Raw genomic sequence first — 21,140 nt, forward strand, 5'->3', positions numbered from 1 at the left:
GGGATGGACGCTGAATGCAAACCACGCAACAGTGTCTTGGATGCACATTGCAGAGCAAGCATGGAGAAACACCTAGATGGTATGAAAGTGTTTCACATACTCCGTATCGTGACATCGACCTTTTTTCAGTGACTGTTTTTTGCTAATGTCGCCCTATTGCATCTCTATCTTTTGTCTGTGTCGACTTATTTAACTGGACACTGAACACCTCTTCATCCACACCCTACAAAAACACATATGGTCCATAACTATACAGAGATCAAGTGTAACAAAGTAGAAAATGTGGGTACTTGTTTCCTAGAACGGCGCCCATTGCGGGCATCGCATGCCATTACGTGTTCACGTTGATCGTGGGGTGGCGTTAACAATTGGGGAGGCCATTTCACACTTCAGGGTGGGTATTTGGGGTCTGTGGGCCATTTAACATTGTTCCCTATGTGAAATCACGGTAATCGCGTCGGTCACATCGCAGTGGAGACATGAAGGTCATTGACACTCGGTGATGCCCAAAAAGGGCACGATGCTTCACGGGAGCTCCCATTTGCATCACTTTGGGGGCCTTGCCTTGTGGGAAGCTGCTTTTTACATCACTCTGGGAGCATGGCCAGAATCCCTGAAGATACTAATCTGCACCTGTAGGCTTTGGCTGCATTTCCTGCTCCTTCTAAGGCAGTGAACAGGGGTAAATACCCCCAAATGGGTAAAAATCTAATTCCTGGTGGTAATGAACAGTCGCATCTGCAGAGACACAGCCGGGCATGCAAATGAATCTATATGCATGCCAGCTGTGTCTCAGCAGAGTGACTGTCCATTAGCCCAAGGAATGTAGTTTCATTGCATATAGAATCTGTATATAGATTCTATATGCATGCCCAGCTGTGTGTGTTACAGTACTGTAGTGTTTTGATGCCACCTTCTTGAAGAATGACCAGTAAGCAGGGCTTAAAGTGGTCCTAGAGTGGTGGTGGAACTCCTTTCCCCTAACCCAACACCCCCCCCCCCCCCTCATTAGGCAGAGCCTAGACCAGTGCCAGGGTATTTGTGCCCTACCTTTCTATAAAAGAGATTTATGGTCCCTCAAGGAAGGGGTGTGGTCACACAATAGTAATCTAAAATTATGACACACAGTAGCACAATCATATACACATTACACCACATGCAGTGCCCTTGATTCATATTAAATCACACAGTAGTGCCCCTTATACACATAATGTCCACAGTTGTGCTGCTTATACACATCTGTCTCTGTCACTCCAGCAGCTCTCTGTCCATGTCCCGCAGCAGCTCAATGCCTTGTGTCCCTCCAGCAGCTTCCAGACCTCTAAGTCCCTCCAGCCCCCTCTCATCCTGTTTTCAGCAACCACAGAGCCTGCTCCTCTTAGTGGTCCTTCTTCACTTCAGTGGCAGTGATGGCATGACCTCACATACAGATGGGGCAGGGCTCTTCTTTGCTGGCGAATCACCAGAATGTCACAGCTGGCGATCCGCCAGCAGCCCGGCTCGCCATCTGACTGAGACGCACGCGCGTCTCAGTGTCCGTGTGCCGGGGGGACGGAAACCTGTCCGTCTCCGCTTCAGGGAGATGGACAGTTATAGGGGGGGGTGCGGGGAGGCGGTGGGGACCCCGGGTGACCGCCGACAAGCTGGCGCTGACCCGGGGGAAGCCGTCGGAAGGGGATGCGTGCGCATCTCGTGCGCGTGCGTCCCCTTTCGCAAAAACAGATGTCGGGTGGCGGGGGATGGCGTCGCCATCCCCTGCAAAGAAGAGCCCGGATCCATCTGTATGCTGTACCAGAAGAAGAATACGCTGGGTCAGGCTTTTCTGATGGAATTACTGTTCAGGGCTGTGGTAGAGGTGGAACTCAGTTCCCCCTACCATAAGAGGTGGTGGAACTCAGTTCCACCCTGTTCCCCCTCACTTTAACCCCTGCCAGTAAGTGCGACCAATACCACCTTGTGACACCCCTGGATAGGTTCAGATGCAAACCTGCGCACTTAATTCTGTGCATGCAGTTCTGGAGAAATTGTGCTCAATTCTGTCTCCTAAATATCTATAAAGGTGGTTAGTAAGTCTTATGTATTATTATTACTGATTTATTATTATTAATCTCTGCTATATACATATACAGTAAGTAGCTTTTATAGGTTATTGCAGTGGTTCCCAAACTGTGCGCCGTGGCACCCCAAGGTGCCTTGGGACACTTCCTGAGGTGCCTTTGGTTGGCGGTGCAGGACAAATGTAATTTCTTTATGTTCAATGTGATAGGCAAAACCAGTTCTATTGGCTGCCAATCATAAATGTGGACAAACAGAAGCAAGTATTGTTTCTCACACCATAATGAAACATAAAGATAAATATATAATATAAACATATCAATAAGAAACTTTGGTACTCTTTACTTATCATCGCGGGCATCGCATGCACTAAAAAAACGGGTGCGATGCCTGCGATTTCCCATAGGGAACAATGTTAAATGTCTCAATTGACCCGATTTTCCTGTTCAATGCCTCAATGGACCCGATTTTTCCATAGGAAACAATGTTAAATGGCCCACAGAGGCCAAATAGGCACCCTGAAGTGTGAAATGGCCCCCACAATTGTTAACGCCACCCCACGATCAACGTGAACCCGAAGCGTGGCGAGCGCAGCGGTACGCGTCCTCCGACCTTTTCATACCCCCACTATCCACGTCGGCGTGGAGTCGAGAATAGAATAGTGTGGTGAGCGCAGCAAGCCACCGAGCCCGAAGCGTGGCGAGGGGACGCGGATACCTTCACAGGTAAACGCGTCCCTTCGCGAGCTTCACAGGTATCCGCGTCCCCTCGCGGGACTCGCTGCGCTCGCCACGCTTCGGGCTCGGTGGCTCGCTGCGCTCGCCACACTATTCTATTCTCAACTCCACGCCGACGTGGATAGTGGGGGTATGAAAAGGTCGGAGGACGCGTACCGCCGCCGCTCGCCACGCTTCGGGTTCACGTTGATCGTGGGGTGGCGTTAACAATTGTGGGGGCCATTTCACACTTCAGGGTGCCTATTTGGGCTCTGTGGCCCATTTAACATTGTTTCCTATGGAAAAATCGGGACCATTGAGGCATTGAACAGTAAAAATGGGTCAATTGAGACATTTAACATTGTTCCCTATGGGAAATCGCGGGCATCGCGTCGGTCGCATCGCGTCGGTCGCATCGCACCCGTTTTTTAGTGCATGCGATGCCCGCGGGCGCCGTGATAAGTAAAGAGTACCGAAACTTTTGTCTTAGGGGTGCCCCAAAAGTAAATTCTGATCCTCTAAAGTGCCATGATTCAAAAAAGTTTGGGAAGTAGTGTGCTATTGCAAAATAGAATTGTCTATTTATTTAATAGTTTACCATTGAAGTTGTTTTGCTCAGCACAGAATAAAGCTTGTCCAGCAATTACACCATGTAAATACCTAAGAGGGACATAAGGATGAGGTAAATGTTATAGAACAGGAATATAGTTGCTTTGCTGGTGTACTTGATGTTATTGCGTGGGCTGAAATCCACTGACAGTAATGTTCTAGTACAGAAGTGGGTTGCCGTGGCAACCAGTTTTAGCACTACAGTAAAATAAATATATTTTGAAATCCTACTCGTCTGTATTTGCTTTAGTCATCTCTAGACTTTATTGCTGCAGAGCCTCCTGGTTTTTGCATCTCCCTGCCCTGAATTTCTCATATTTTGTTTAGAGATTTGCTCAATACTGTAAAGGGACATTCTAGGGATGGTCATCGACTATCACTGTTCCCAAAACATCGATGGTTGTGACCTAGTGCTCGATGTTTTGGGCATCAATAGTCAACGGTCAAATAGTTTTGTGCCATCGATGGATGGTTAGCGATGGTAAGTTTGGGGGCGCGTGCATTGCTGTATCCAGCGGTGTCACTGCAGGCGCCCCGCCAAATTAATGGTGAGGTAATGTTTCTTCTGAACATGCGCGCACATCCCGGCTGTCCCGGCTGGACAGGTGGCCTGCAGCGCCTCGGCTGCCTATCGTTGCATTGCTCATGCGCTGCGCATCTATAGCAGGAACCATTGATGGTAGGGGGTACAATGGTTTATAGCCATCGATAGGGTGACCAACTCATCCCTTTAATCCGGGACACATATTAATTACACAGGTTCTGTGGCAGTTTAAAACCAGGTGAAATGGAGTCTTGAGGTGTGGCAGTTTAAAACTAGGTGAAAGCCAGCCACAGAACCTGTGTAATTAATATGTGTCCCGGATTAAAGGGATGAGTTGGTCACCCTAGCCATCGATGGTTCCTGCTTTAAAAGCCATCCCTAGTACATACACACGGGGTCATTTCAGCCCCTGTTCTGACCGATTAAAACACTAATTGAATACTGCAGTAATGACCATTGGTCATTAATTGCGATATCCGTCCATTTTTCTAGATAGAATAACGCCCTCAGTGGTACACAGATAGACAAGTATCATATATGACATTAATCAGCAGTGTTCTCATACATCCTAATCACATTGCATTGCAGTTAAGACACATGTTCAGCATGCTAGCATAGTCTCAAGAGACCTGGCATACCGATAGAAGCTGTTTTGTACAATTGCAGCAATTATGCATGAGGACACATCTGTATTTTGCTGGTCACAGTATCCAGACAAGTGCAGGGCATTTGCACCCGCAATTCCCATACAGAGCAACAGGGTGAGAGGACACGTCTGTAGGAAGAGGATATATTTAAGTTCTCTTGTGACTTCTGCTGCATTATACACAGTCCTTTTTTCTCCTTTGGTTTTGTATATAAATCAATTAAGTGTGATCCTTTTTTTAATTTATTGCTTATTTGTTGACAGGTATTCCAGTCGACGTAGTAGTGAACATTTTTATTAACAGTTTTGGATCCATCCAGGAAACCACCATGGTAAGCATACAGTTTCTTATTGTGTCCTTAAATGTCCTTCTATATAATAATGTGTCACCTTATATATAATAATGTGTCACGGTTACCCAGCCTACCCAGGATAACTCTGTTCACCCTGTATCTTAACACATACACACACACACACACACATACATACACACACACACACACACACACACACACACAATACAAACACAGAAAATAATAATGAAAATCATTTTATATGTTTTACAACCACCTTGAAATCTTTTATACATTTTAGGGAAAAGGATTGTAACATGAGCACATCAATGTCTCGGGCCTGATTCAGAGACTTACATAAATACAATATTATATATCTGTGCATGTGCAGGATACGAAGCTGGTGTAGGAGTGGCATGTTGGTGGGGGCGATGACGGGGAGCACTTCAGAAAACTGGGGCCTGTCCTTTGATACAGCTGGAATGGCCTCGGCAGCATAATTCTGCCTGAGTAACCTGAGGCCTGCTCAGCTGTCCGATGTTCCATACAGAGGAACCAGTACTGCATCTTAGGATTCTGCTATTGGTTCACAGAAGCATGCAGTGGGTGTATTTTTACTTTAGACACCTTTCACGGATTTTGCTACTTTTTAGCATGTAAATCTATGACTTGGTCTCAGTATTCTGTAGTGCATTTTAAAAAGACCTAGTCCTTCAGAATATCATGATTTGGCGGGGGTACTTGGCAGGATTATGGTATGTAGTGAATCGACAGTGTCTAGATCCCCCTTGGTCGACCACGCTTAGTCCAATGTGTCTAGTTAGACGCCTAAAATAGTCGACATCTAGATTGACAGTAACGAAAGTTAGACGCAAGCATTAGGTTGATGGAAGCATGATCGAGTCATAAGATTTCTTCACGTCTTTTGGTGGCTTGTTGACATAGGTCAATATGGACACCAAATAAGTGTACAGTGTCCCCTCATTATGCTTGGCACACTATTCTGATCTAACTCTACTCTAATGGGCCCTACACACATGCCGATGTGTGTAGGACGACCTAGCTGTGCTATGTCGGGCCGTTCTGCTCCGAATCGCGCAGCACACAGAGCTGACAGCCCACACACTGAGTGAGCTGTCAGCTCTGTGTGCTGAGCGAGCAGACAGCGCCAGTGTTCTCTGGTGAGAGAACCCTGCCGATATTGATTCATGAATATATCACTCTTCATCAATCTCGGCTAGTGACGAGCGGGGACGCGCATTGCTGTTGCTATAGCCCCTACACACACACTGATGTGGGGGCATTTTCTAAGCGACTTTGCCAAACTAAGCAAAGTCGCTTAGAAAATGCCTTAATGTCGGATTGTGTATAGGCCGTATTAGATGGTAAAGTATAAACCAAGTCGGTCTAAAGCAGAAAACATGAAAAACTCAAACCGTATGACTGTCAATCACATTCCTGTCTAAATTTTGTTACTGTTGTTCTAGATGCTGTTAACTATTTATAGGCCAGTTCAACTAAGTGTGGTTGATCATGACATTGGTGATGTAGGCTCCTTCAACCGGATACAACTTGACAGTATCGAGTTGTATCCATTTGGTGGAAGAGCTTTTCAAGGCAAAGGCTTGCTTCCTATCACTACACAGCCACTGTCGACCTAACCTACCATTAACCTTACTTTGGCCCTAGTCCTCATTCAAACCAGTGCCCTGCTTAGTAACATAGTTTAAATGTTTCTTGCCACCTAGAATTTATGATTGGTCTTAAATATCATGTTTTATACCTTTTCAACATTAGGCTGAAGCTGGTAGTCTGTAAGATCCTATTTACAGTAAGAAAACAATTCCTTTTACAAGAATTTTCTGTAGGGAGATCTACCATACATGGTTATTAGTGCAAGAAAAATGTCTCTCCTCAACCAGTCAGTCAGAAAGCTCCACATGTGTCATGTGATGACAGAGGAAGCATGGGCAGGTTTTTGTACTACTGCATTAACATTACAAAGTCTCCATCTTTATGAATATTGATTCAGCCGCAATGTGGCTTAATGCACAGCATGCAAACAACAACAACTGCATTTAAACCTAAAAGACCAAGTTCTCCAGAAAATCCCGTAAAAGCTACAAATGACCCTGGCAGAGCTTTGCAGTGCATGACATAACGGGATGCAGTTAAAATCCCGGCGGTCGGGATCCCGGCGTTCAGAATCCCGACGCCGGAATCCCGACCGCCGAAATGCCGACACATTCTCCCTCCTGGGGTGTCCACGACACCCCTGGAGGGAGAATAAGTTAGTGTGCCGAGCATAGCGAGGCACCGGGCCCGCTGCGTGGCGAGCGCAGCGGTCCACGTCCCCCCCTTGTCGGCATTTCGGCTGTCCGGATTCCGGCATCAGGATTCTGAACGCCGGGATCCCGACCGCCGGGATTCAATACTGAATCCGACATAACTTATACATAGCATTTCTGTAACCTGCATAAACATCACTGTTCCCAGATTGTACATTCTGTCCTGCACACCTCTGTGTTTTAGAATGAAGATGTTCTCTCCTTCAAGCAATATATATATATATATATATATATATATATATATATATATATATATGTATAGCAGAAACAACAACAAAAACTATTTTCCAAATTGCAAATAAAAGGACAATCTTCTAAAAACACATTGAAGCATCGTATATCTACTTTGAAATAGAAGGTGCTGCATCTGTAGAAGCCCAGAGACAGTGAAACCTCCTGTTTAATGCATGTGTTGTCACAATGTACTGCTAGGAAATATTTATTAGTGCATGACGTCCTCTCGGCTGCAGAAACTGGGGCAGAGATCTAAGCTAAAAAGAAACATATTTATCAATATGATGGCCTATTTTCCGAAGTGTGATGTACAAATTCAAAGGTATTTCTTTATTGCAGCTGTTATGCTGGAGGAAAAGTAACCTAGATCAATGTTTCCTAAACTTTCTTGAATCACAGCACCCTAGACTATCAGCATTTTTTACACAGCACCGCTAGAATAAAAGTTTTTTATTTTTAAATTATATTTGGAAAAAAAGATAAAATCAAGTACCGGTAAATTGTGCTTACCTTTCGCCCTTAGGGTCAGTTTTGTTGTGGAGTACAGATGTGCTTTTGATTATCCACATGTGATATGATTGGCAGCCACGTAGCTCTGGTTTTGCCTATTTTTTTCTCATAAATAATTTGGTTTGGTCCAGGATCACCAACCCAAGGTCCCCAGGTTGCCTTGGCACACAGTTTGGGAACCATTGACCTAGACCACTGTTTGAGGAATGTGGTAACTGAATAAAAGCGCAAATCAGAGTTAAGCAGCCACCTACTGTATAGCACTAATAGTGATTGTCAACCACTACAAACCAGGCATGTCCAAACTGTCCCTCCATCTGTTGTGAAACTACATATCCCAGCATGCCTGGACATAGTTTTAGCATTCCTTAATAGCAAAACTGTGGCAAGGCATGATGGGACTTGAAGTTTCACAACACCTGGAGGGCCATAGTTTGGACATGCCTGTTATAAACACAGATAAAAAAATTTTTATTGCCACGGCACACCTCCAGTTTTCTCTTTATCCATTAAATGTTGATATTTGTTATTTTTCAAATGTTTTTCTTAAAGCCTATCTTTGATAAGTATGTCATTTGTCAAATAAATTCTTTGATTAGATGTATTATTTGCTTACATAAGAATATCAGTGAGAAACCTACGCTTGATTTTTATGGAGTCTCCTGTCTGAGGTCGAATGGTTGATAAGGATAATCCCCTAGTAATTGAAGCCACAACATTGTTCTTGAACCTCATGGAGTTCATAAAAGAAAAGCCATCCTCACACAAGTTGTACAGTATGTCAGGGATTTTCTATGTCTGCAAAATGTCATGATAAAATGATTTATAAAGACCCGCACCAGCCATGCAATTCCAAATAAACGACAGTATGGGAATTTATTTATAAACACATCTTCTGCTTCTTCCCCAACCTGTAGTTTATGGTATGGATGTGTCCTTCCTCATCTTCACTCTGTACATAAAGCACTGGGGAGCTTGAGAGCCACCAGCTCCCGTTCCAATTGGCCAGCGCTAATCATTTATTTTTCTTAAAAATGCATATTATTCACACCACTATGGGAACAGGACAGAGTTTTCCACTAAATGCAGTTATATCCTTTATTGGACCACAGAAGATACTGCACCATTATAGATTCATTCTATTTACAATTAAAAGGATCCTTCGATATTTTGGTGCTAATACTTCTGCACATACAGTAATAATGGCAGGCACACAGCTTATAATCATATTAAGATGGTGTAACACACAAGGGTATGTTTTGCCCCCTGCTGGAAGAGAAACCAGTATCCTACTAGGTTGAATAATGTTAACATTGTAAAGCAGGGGGTGGGGCTACAATGACACGATCGCAAAATCACTAGTGTTTTTTGAGGCTGGTGGTCTTTTGGGCGGACATTCATAAAACCTAGGCCTGTTGTGTGGCTGTGCCCAGAGGTGGCTTCTGCCTCTGGGTTGCAGTGCTGACCAAAAACTGCAGGGTGGAGCAGCACAGGACACAGGCTTACAGCGCTTAGCCTATGTGTTGTCAATACGCCTGCCCCACAGCTCCCATTGGCTAGTTTTGCAGGAGTCGAGGGGGCGGGCAGAGAGACGATAGACAGCCTGAGTGCTGTAAGCTTGAATTATACTGCTTTTACAGCAAAATCTCAGATCCTACCCGGTATTTGGAACACAAATCCAATCTGGGTCAGATCCTGGATTTAGTACATTTACATTTTAGTGCAAACCCGGGGTGTTCCTGGATTGGCACCTTTCACACTGAACATAGGTGCAGCATCTTAAATACCTGCTCTTGGAGTCAGGACCCACTGTGTAGCCTAACTCAACACTCTAAATGCTCCAACGGGTGCCATCTAGTGGCCAGCACTTGAATTCCCCCCATAGAAGTGAAAAGCAGTGTTAGCCTTTTATTATCAAAATTAAAGTACTGTATAATGGAAACTTATTTTAAGGTCATTGTGGAAAGTACGGGAGCTGACCTCAGAGGAAAGTACAGTAGGAAAGGACACATATTATAAATGAATAAACTAACTGTGATGGCATTGGAATGCAGGTTGCAATATATTATAAATGCTTTCTGTTCTTCACTTGCACTGTGGCTAATCTGCTGGTATAAAGTAACCAGAGCAATGTGTAATTGATTTAGTTTACCTTCTAAAAAAAACAAATGCTCTAGACTGATGTCAGATATTACAGGACCTCTAATAGTGTACTTGGAGCATAATATTAACTCAGTGCAGAGTTTTTGGCCAATCAAAACAGTGGCAATGGCATAAAGCAAGTACTTAGGAGGATGCCTTTTGATCTTGATCCTCTCCGCCTTCTCTGATTGGGATGTGCACTTTACCACACATTCTTTATACTTAATATTTCCTTTTTCTTGGCTGAGAACCTTATGTCAAGGATCACTCAGCACCACTAACTGGAGCCATCCCCATTTCTGCTTTTTATATATTTCACAGAAGAATAAAAAGTGAGGCATTCAGCTGAACCAACAGGCTTGCCATTTGCTGTCAGCTTTTGGCTCAGTGTTTTGATTTATTATTATTTTTTTTTTTTCCCCTCCTATTCTGTATTTAAATTGCTTTTACTGATTTTTCTACCTAGGGTTCTAATTCTGCAGGTAAATTCTACATACTGTATAATTCCCCTATACATACTGTAGCTGTGGGTGTATAATCCCATCCTCTGGAAATTAATTTGTGCTGATTAAAATACACATTTCATTTTGTGCTTAATTAATTGACTGTAAACATATAGGCCCTTATTCTGGTCGGTGCGGATATATCCACGTGCGTTCGGGCCGCCGATGTTTTGTATCTGCGCATGTGCAGAGGCGTCTCTGCGCATGTGCGAGCGGGGCATACGGCCAAATCCCGCATGATATGTTAACACTCCGAACAGGGGGTGGAGAGGGGCGTGAAGGGCTATTTGGTCTCATTACCATATGCATACGCCCCGCGTTTCATGGGCGTTCCCATGAAAACGCTGGGCGTACGTATGGTAATGCGGCCGTGACGCACGTGTAGGGGGCGGACATATGACATCGCTGGATGTCAGCTGCCCGCCCAGATCCCTGCTTTTGCACGGAAAAATGTCCGTGTGGTCTGAGGTTGCGGGAGCTGGTGGAGCACTCGGTCCTGCATTCGATGGTCTGCGACCATCGAATGATGGGGGAGGTTCCCTTAGATGTAGGAGGCGTATTCCGTAAAAAATACACGTGCGGTCCGTTCGGCCAGCTTCTTACCGCATATGGACGGAGTTGGCGATCCGTATGGAAGGCGGGGTTTCGCACGCACGGCCCTGGCCGCATAATCTGATCCGGCCGCACCGATCAGAATAAGGCCCATAGTTATTTTAAATGATTCCCTTGTTACAGGTTTTAAGTCATTGGAAAGGATTTTGTTATGACGTCACATTGACAAATCTTTTTTCATATAATTAATATACTTTACTGTTTTGTTACAGATGAAACCACTTTTGCTAATCATTGTAACATTACTGTAACTTTCATTTATCTGATAAAGAAAGTAGTCATAGTTAATTATCATAAATGGATTCAAATAAGTATTGTAACATTATGAGGCTTCAGCCTGTTCTTTACTTTCCAAGTATGCAGTCTCTATGATGCGTATACATTTACTAAATCCATCCGACAGCCTGGTCCCTCAGGCACATTGGCAAGAGATATTTGTGGAAGAGATCAGCGAACAGGCTTAGGAGTTGCTCTTGGCGAATGTTAGTAAGGCATCGTTTAATTTATGTAGAGCAGAGTTATTAGACGTTTCACTTGTCTTATCAAGTTCCATGCGTGTCTCCTTGACATTTTCCTGTCATCTACAAGATAGTTTTAGGATGGGTCTGAGGGTAGATTTTTTTTTTATATCTACTTAAATGAAAATTTAGCACTCACTACAAACCCCAGAATATGTATAATAGGTAGGCTCCTTAATGATATATTGGACCATCTTGGCTCTCCGCAAATGGGACCCTATCCTGGCAGTTCTATACTTGCATATAGAAATGGATAAACATTTTGGTAGAGTTACTACATGGCTCAGTCTCATGTCTAACAGTTGATTATGAAATATTTATCCATGTGAGGCTTTTATGTCCTGTGTGAGAGCTTTCTCTGGGTGTTTCACTTGCTTGTCACAGTCCAGAAAAATGCTGGTAGGTTGCCTGCATACTGTAGCTTTTTAGCATTGATCAGTAAAAACACCAGCTGTATCCTACAATCCTCCCTGGCTGTAACCTGAGAGATGTCAAACTCCAATCTCCCTAAGGTGGACAAATCTTACCTTCTCTAAATAATACATATTAGACCTCACCCTAGGCAGCTCAAATCCATTATGATTAGTATATAGGGTCAGGGGCGGATTGGCCATAGGGCTCACAGGGAAGGTTCCTGGTGGGCCGACATACATCTGATCCCTGTTATGTTGGCTGGCATTTGACCCCACCCCTTACAGACAGCCCACTGTACTCCTCACATTGCAATGTCCCCATTTATTCTGTAATTCCATCTCTGTAGTACAGTAACTCTGCCATCCAGTGATGCTGACATAGTTATACTCTGGTACTGCCCATGCCAGGCCTCGTCTACAAAATTTTCCAGGGCCACTGTCCGTCACCTCCAGAAGCTCCTACATTTAACTTTTTTTTCTTATCAAATCTCTGACTCCAACAGAAGAAGCATCTTCCTCAAAAAGAATGTTGGAACATTTTGTTGTCGTACACTAGTAGAAGAAAATCTAAGTTGCATACACATGGTGCCATTTTGGCTTTTGACTATGTACAACTTTGACTACTATAGTTTCTGCTTGCACAGTCTATTTTTTTAATTATTTTATGCGATTCCAACCGACACATCGGCATCTCTGGCTGTATACATATGGTGGAATATGTGATATTTTTTCATCTTATATGGACTGTATAGTCTGTATCGGTACAGTACTTCATATCGCACCATGGCCCTTATTCTGGTTGGTGCAGTAATATCCGCGTGCGTTCGTGCCGCCGATGTTTTGTGTCTGCGCATGTGCAGAGGCGTCTCTGCGCATGTGCGAGCGGGGCGTACGGCCAAATCCCGCATGAAATGTGAACACTACGAACAGGGGGTGGAGAGGGGCGTGAAGGGCTATTTGGGCTCATTACCATATGCATACGCCCGGCGTTTCATGGGCGTTCCCATGCAAACGCTGGGCGTACGTATGGTAATGCGGCCGTGACGCACGTGTAGGGGGCGGACATCGCCGGATGTCAGCTGCCCGCCCAGATCCCTGCTTTTGCACGGAGAAATGCCCGTGTGGTCTGAGGTTGCGGGAGCTGGTGCAGCCCTCGGTCCTGCATTCGATGGTCTGCGACCATCGAATGATGGGGGAGGTTCCCTGAGATGGAGGAGGCGTCTTCCATGAAAAATACACGTGCGGTCCGTTCGGCCAGCTTCTTACCGCGTACGGACGGAGTTGGCGATCCGTATGGAAGGCGGGGTTTCGCACTCACGGTCCTGGCCGCATATTCGGATCTGGTCGCACCGATCAGAATAAGGGCCCATGTGTATTCTCCTTTAGAGTAGAAGATGCAGAAATTGTTTCTGAAGATCACTGGAATGCTGGGAGACCTAACAGGCTGAAGCTGCTTTAGACCAGCAAGAAACTCTGGAGTCGATGTAAACTGTTCTTACCTGTGATAACATTCAAAATACATTCCCCCAACTTGCGAGCACAAATTTCGGCAGCAGCCGGCTGCAGTGTGACTTCTTTGTCTAGAGTAAAGATAAAGTGTTTCCTTTATACAGTATGTATAGCTGAATCATTAAATATAAAAATGGAACCATGCAGAAAGTGACATTGTAGAAGCAGCAATCCTGATATTTGTCTGCCTGTTCCATGTAACAATCAACTTACACCGAGGACATCAAATTTAGCACTTCTATCTTGAAGCGTAACAAGAAAAACATCAAATTCAATTCAACTGATACATTAGAAAATAAATAAAGGCAACATTATTGGTTACTGGTTGTGCAAATGTGATTTGATCATGTTCTAATAACAAAGTAGCCACGTTAGCCAAAGAAAGGATTATTTTTGGCCATGTACTGATTTAAAATAAAAGGTTGCTAATGGAGAGCCAAGCAGATCACGTCTGTACTCTGCCCCCTTTTTAGCTTTTTTTATTAATGATATTGCAAAGAGCAATGAGTTCTGGACATTGCCTCAAGTGGAGCAGAATAAAGAAGATGAGCAAAATGGCAGAAGTGCAATATAATTAATCTACAACAAAAAGAGACTTCAATTAAAGAAGAGCCAAAGGAAATATGATTCTTTGACTGAAATTATGTTTTTATTATGCTTTGACATATTATGTAATGGGCAGTGATTTTATGGTAAACAGAACTTACCGACAAAGCCTGGTTAGTTCAAGAATTGGCCTTATTAGGGTGTAGAGTGTTGCTGCAGTTTAACCCCTTCAGTGGTGTTTTTTTTTTCTAGCGAGCTCTCCCCACTGGGCGAGTTTTTTATGGTGAGCGCTCCCTAAAAAAAAAAACACCACTGTATCCCCGGGACTGGGCAGCGCCGCTGAACTGTCAATCAGCCGCTGCCCGGCGCCACGTCTCTGCCCCCGGCAGCCGGCTTGTCATAAGCCGGCGCTGGAGACTTCAATAGAAAAGCCGGAGGGATGGGGGGAGGAGGAGGGAGGAGGAGGCGCAGCATAGGAGAGGGCAATCCTGAGAATTTTATGGGCTTGCCAGACTGGGCACTGAGACACAGCCCGGAAAATTCTTGGGATTGCCACTGAAGGGGTTTAATGGACGAGTTTGCAGGCACACCGGCGCACTCGCGCATTGCACCTCTGGGATCGGAGATGCCGCTGAAGAGGATCCTGAAGCCCGCCGTGGATGCTGGAGGATGGGGTAAGTAAGGAAAAATTGGCAGGGGGGGGGGGGGAGAATCCGAAATATTCAGAAAAACCAAGTTTTTTTTAAATATTTCGGTTTTTGGATAATGGGATGCTCAACCAGTAAGTGGATTATGATTGGTTGTGTATAGCAACATCCCATGTGAAATAGCACTGCCATCTTAGTAAATTTCCCCCAAGGAGGCTAATTGGTTGCAGTATGTAATTATATCATGTTATAGTTTCCTTTACTTTGGAACCGATTCATGTTCCTAACCTCCACCCAACAAGAACACACCCTATTATATAAGTGATATCACTATTAGAAGTTATCAGAGAATTATAAGCTCCTATAAAAGCTCCTATAAAATCATGTAGTTGTAGTATAAGGTCACAGAATCCTGATTTGACTTGTATAATCTGGAATCCTGATACTACACATACTTTCCTAATGAGCGCTGTAGTGATGATATCACAACTTAAGATTTATTTTTACAGTAATTTATGCCTATATAAATATTACATGTCATTGTTTATTATAAGTGTATTAACTGACATTTATGCATGTGATTTAGTGCTAATGAAACCAAATTAATTTATTGAGCTAGATGGGCCAGGTATTTCATTGAGAGGAAACATGAAATACAGGAACTTCTTTTTATTTATGTCACCATTCTGCTTCATTCACTTATGTATCATTCGCTAAAGGGCAGTTGTGTTAAAAGCCAGATGCCTCCTGGTTTATGTTGGATAGGTTTAAAATAAACTGAGAATATGAAGGTGCACTTCAAAAACCTGAGAAATAAAAATGTAATGGAGTATAATCCGGTTTAATTTGTGCGTCTGAATAGCTGTAATTACTGTTCCCAGTCTTTCAGTGTTCTCTGAATGACCAGCCATGGCAAATTGTAAATCAACGCTGTAGTTGGCATGACTGAAATATAGTTCCTTCTTTGCAGGATTACAGGGTCAATATCTTCCTTAGGCAGAGATGGAATGATCCTCGGCTTAAACTTCCGAGTGATTTTAGAGGCTCAGATGCACTCACCGTCGATCCAACAATGTTTAAGTGTCTCTGGAAGCCGGATTTATTTTTCGCAAATGAAAAGAACGCCAACTTTCACGATGTCACTCAAGAAAACATTCTCTTATTTATTTTTCGTGACGGAGATGTTCTTCTGAGCATGAGGTGAGTTTTCCTCATTTATTTGCTTTTAATGTTTTTAGTCACCCCAGAAGTATTTTTAACAGAAGATTTATCTGTGGAAACTTCTTGGAACTCGATGAGTACTGGACTGTCATGGTAATAAGGAACATTTAATAGAGTATTCATTCAAATTACACTTTTGCATTGACTTATGAGTGTTGAACAACTGTGCAACCTCGTTGATGAGTAGGAAAAAAAAAAATTATTTTTGTGGAAGGTCTTAAATTTACTTTTTCATTGAATTTCAAAGAAAAAATTTCGGGAATGTGGTGTCAGGCAGGATTTCTCACCTCTGGTCACTTATTACTGCCAAAAGGTCCTCTTTTAGCAACTGATTGGAAGAATGGAGATGGCTAAATGATTCGCTCTTCTATAGATAAGCTTAAAATGTAATATTGGGACATCTGAACAAAAAAAGAGTACTCAGGCAAAAACCTCTGCATTTGGTGTCAGACCTTTTACTGTATGATAGATGTTTGCTTGTGGATTCAACATTTGCAGAATGAACATTTAACTCTTGATCTGCCAGAAGGGTGTTTTTTTCTTACTGTGTTGTTAAGATGACAAAAGGGCACACAGTATTTATTGGCTTGCATAGGAAATTGATTATTGGTGATAATAGAAGATGTGACAATTCCTTTCAGATCTGAACACACAGGAGCAGATTCACTACGCCATGGAGAATGATGGATCGTAGAGAGATAAAACAACCAACCAGCTCCTGTCATTTTTCAAACATAGCCTGTATCATGACAGCTAGGAGCTCATTGGTTGATACTTTGGACCAGATGTACTAAGCCTGGAAAAGTGATAACGTGTGATAAAGTTCCAGCCAACCAGCTATTAACTGCCATGTTACAACCTGTGTAAAAAAAAAATGTCAGGAGCTGATTGTTTGGTACTTTATCACTTTTCAAGCTTAGTACATCTAGCCCACTATCTCCAAGGCTTAGTACATCTAGCCCACTATCTCCAAGGCTTAGTACATCTAGCCCACTATCTCCAAGGCTTAGTACATCTAGCCCACTATCTCCAAGGCTTAGTACATCTAGCCCACTATCTCCAAGGCTTAGTACATCTAGCCCACTATCTCCAAGGCTTAGTACATCTAGCCCACTATCTCCAAGGCTTAGTACATCTAGCCCACTATCTCCAAGGCTTAGTACATCTAGCCCACTATCTCCAAGGCTTAGTACATCTAGCCCACTATCTCCAAGGCTTAGTACATCTAGCCCACTATCTCCAAGGCTTAGTACATCTTCCCACAGTCACATGCCCAATTATACAGTATATCTTGTAGTGATCAATATGTCCTGAAAGCTAAGGATGTCACTAAACATCGCAGTTAATATGCTTTACCAGTACATAGCACTGTACACTCACCTTAATACTCAATATACATATTTGCCTAGAAAATAAGTACTTGCATGCAGACAAGTGAAATATAAATGTTATGCCTGTTTCTCTATAATGAAGTATTTAAAAGTACATGTATTTTATATATTTATATACATTGGGCCTAATTCTGCATCGGTTGTAGTTTTGCGAAGATTTACAAAACTACAACTGCAGTCACTAGCATGCGAGGTGCCGCCCAGCACAAAGCTGGGGCGTACAGTAAAGCTCTTGCATCTGTATTGTAGCCCCCTGTCTTCACAACCTAGCTGTGAAGGCAGGCACCGGGCCACCTGTTTTTTTGGGTTGCATCAGCTGCATGTGACTTCACACAGCTGCTGCGGCCTACCATGCAAACTCTCTGGACATGCCTGCATTGTTGGGGCCCCGCCCCCCAGCATTGCTTTTCTCCCCCAAAATGCAGCATTTGTCGCAATCTCCGCACTTAAGCTTATGATGCTGATGTAGGCACATTTTATTAGCAATACTTCATAATGTCATTATTAGCCTCTATATGTTTAGAGCATACACCTTATTCTGGTACTTGTTTCCTAGAACGGCGCCCACGATGTTGATCTTAGGCATCGCAAGGAAAAAAATTGCGTCGGTCGCATCGCATGCGGGCAAAAAATCGCATGCTATGCGACCGACGCGATTACCGCGATTTTACATAGGGAACAATGTTAAATGGCCCAATTGACCCGATTTCACATAGGGAACAATGTTAAATGGCCCACAGACCCCAAATAGCCACCCTGAAGTGTGAAATGGCCCCCCCAATTGTTAACGCCACCCCACGTTCAACGTCAACCCGAAGCGTGGCTCGCTGCGCTCGCCACACTTTCTATTCTCAACTCCACGCCGACGTGGATAGTAGGGGTATGAAAAGGTCAGAGGACGCGTACCGCCGCCCCTCGCGGGCTCGCTGCGCTCGCCACGCTTCGGGTTCACGTTGATCGTGGGGTGGCATTAACAATTGGGGGGGCCATTTCATGCGATGCGACCGACGCGATTTACATTTTACCATGCATTTCTATGTAAAATCGCGGACATCGCATCGGTCACATCGCATGCCATTATAATGGCATGCGATGTACATGCGATGCCCGCGATGGGCGCCGTTCTAGGAAACAAGTACCCTTATTTTATATGGCAACCATTGCATTTGTAATTAATGCATTACTTTGCTTTCTCAAAATTGTAATACAGTATATTTTTTATTTTTATTTAGGTTATCCATAACATTGTCCTGCCCTTTGGATTTAACCTTATTTCCAATGGATACACAGCGTTGCAAGATGCAGTTGGAAAGTTGTATGTACCGTAAAATTTATTGAATGCTTTATTGTAGAACATTTACATTCCAAATTGTTTACATTTGTGTTATTTTAACTGTAATGTGAAAGTTTTCTCCATGTTTCTTTCTCCTTATCTGTCTAAAATCCGTTTCCCGTTTTCATTTTGAAATCAGCAGTGCATAGGGGCTGGCCACTAAGCATTGGGTGATGTCACAGAGGTGATCTCTCAGTAGGAATGAGTAACATACATAAGCACTCAATCGCTCCTATGGTGACAAGTTGAAGTAAAGGGAGAATTCTCCAACCAGTTGAGAGAAGTATAATTGAGCTCTGAAGACACTGCTTTTATTGTTTTCTAAGGTTAATCGTTCTCGTGTGACGGGAGGAGCATTCTTCCTGCACTTCAAACTGTCACCACGGGAGCAATTGAGCGCTACAAACAATGTTCTTTTCTTTATGAAAAAGAGTTTAGCGAACCCATGTGATTCGGTTCTGCCAACATTTATTCATCAGTGTGTTATTTATGGAATTTTTAGGTGCAAACGCATCATTCTTCATACATAAGAACCACATGCATAATGCTGTTATACTATTTTCTAAAACTTTCTTAAGTTCCGTAACATTTGAGCCTTAATGTGCATCTTTAAAAATATTTTCATGTCAATAGAGACCTTTACATTCAACATTTTGGCCTCTGGATAACCAGGCTTTTCACTTAACTCATTGTGAGCCCCTTTTCAAGTCAGGTGTTATTCCTGCCAGTATGTGCACTTTGGCAAACCCATATTCCCCTACTGTGGGATAAATGTAACATGTAAGGAGATATGGCAGGGGTGAGCCTCCCAACTTACATCTAAATTGCACTATCAGTATAAAGCTGCCCCTTGTTTGTATGCTACATGCAACATCAAAGACGTGATGCAATAGGGTGCACATTTTTTTTGACCGCTAAAAAAAAATCGCACCATATCGCGCATGTCAAATGTGTGGTTTTTTTCCTCAAAAATGTAATATGGTGTGGATTTTTAGACAAAGTCAGTAATTTTTAGTAATCGTAATGTGCGATACATTTTTTGGGGTAATAGAAGTGTGCTGATTTTTTTAAGTATAAAAAACTGGATGGGGTCCTGTCCAGCCCTGGGTTCATTGAGACGGTCCTGATTCCCCAATTACGGGGATCCCCAGTATTTAAGAAACCAGCAGTGGTCGATTGGACCGGTCCTGGTTCCAAAAATATGGTGAACAAAGAACACATTCTGTACAAACATACCCTATCCACGTTCCCCCAACGGAGTGGCTCCTTTTACCGTATGGGCGTTCCTGTGATATCAGTCAAAGGGATTCCAACTGACCTCCATGTAGATGCATACAGCCAATCAGGCCTGAGCTGAGCCCTTTATTGGTTGGTTCCCCACTTCCCCAGGTACCCTGTTCAGGGCTGACCAGCCACGATAGTCATGGCTCAGCTAGGGAACCTTGGATAAATATTTCCTTGGTTCCAAATTACTGGAGGCTCCCAGTCTTTTTTCCCCCTGTTTTTGTGGAAGCAGAACCAGCTGAATTAGCCCAGGCTTTTTTGGGACAGACCCATGCACAGATCTCAATGATCTGTGCATGATTCTCTCAGACTTACCAGACTGGACCTGTTCTATTTATCTTGCGATTTTTGGGCATATTTTTAGGGTGCGATTTAAAAAATCGACTGGTCAAAACATGCATATTTTACAACAATTTGCACGTTATTACATGTGCGATTTTCAGAAAAAATGCGATTGCTGCCGTTTTTTGCCTAAAAATTGCACATTACTAAAAAATTGTATTTTACTGCATTTGGACCTAAACCGTATAATTTCCCTCTATGCAAACACACACGCACACACAAAAAAAAATTGTTCCACTAATATAGGTCTGTGTGAGGGCATATTTTCCCCTTTCAGATGGATTTACTTCTAATTGTAAATGCAGCCCAAGTTCCTTTTCTAGTGACATTTCCAGGATTTCAGGGAGGTACCCTAGATAATGCCACTACTTGGTAAATGCAATGAGACCTGGAATTGTATGCTACAGATTAGTTAAGCGTTGGCCGCCTATTACTAGATTATATCCTACTACATTGCGCTTTTGCTGAGTTCAAAAGCTTCCAAAATTCTGACATAAAATGCATTTACCGGCATTTACCGGCTATACCTATGCTTGCCCAAGTAGAAATTGTTGTGCTGATCTGCCTATTAGCAGGTGGAGCATGTTTTTGACCAGCATATATCATATAAACTTGCACCATTTATCTTTAAACATTTCTTTCGATATTGAATTATGCAAGCAATGAAGATAGCACATAGCTTTAGAGCTATATCTGCAATCTGTATCTATGTAGATAGTGCTGG

General features: G+C 43.3%; 1 protein-coding gene across 3 annotated transcripts in view; it reads left to right on the top strand.

Moving 5' to 3' along the window:
• The window catches only part of GLRB (glycine receptor beta), a 76,153-nt gene that overhangs the window by 41,617 nt on the left and 13,396 nt on the right, over positions 1-21,140 (top strand). For all 3 annotated transcript variants that reach the window (XM_083172381.1, XM_083172389.1, XM_083172371.1), the window contains exons 4-6: positions 4,835-4,902; positions 15,816-16,045; positions 18,690-18,772. In XM_083172381.1, coding sequence (XP_083028507.1) covers positions 4,835-4,902; positions 15,816-16,045; positions 18,690-18,772 — 381 coding nt within the window. The remainder of the gene's footprint in view (positions 1-4,834; positions 4,903-15,815; positions 16,046-18,689; positions 18,773-21,140) is intronic.

Source organism: Crinia signifera, chromosome 1 (assembly GCF_055691185.1).
Source record: "Crinia signifera chromosome 1, ASM5569118v1, whole genome shotgun sequence".
Lineage (NCBI taxonomy): Eukaryota > Metazoa > Chordata > Amphibia > Anura > Myobatrachidae > Crinia > Crinia signifera.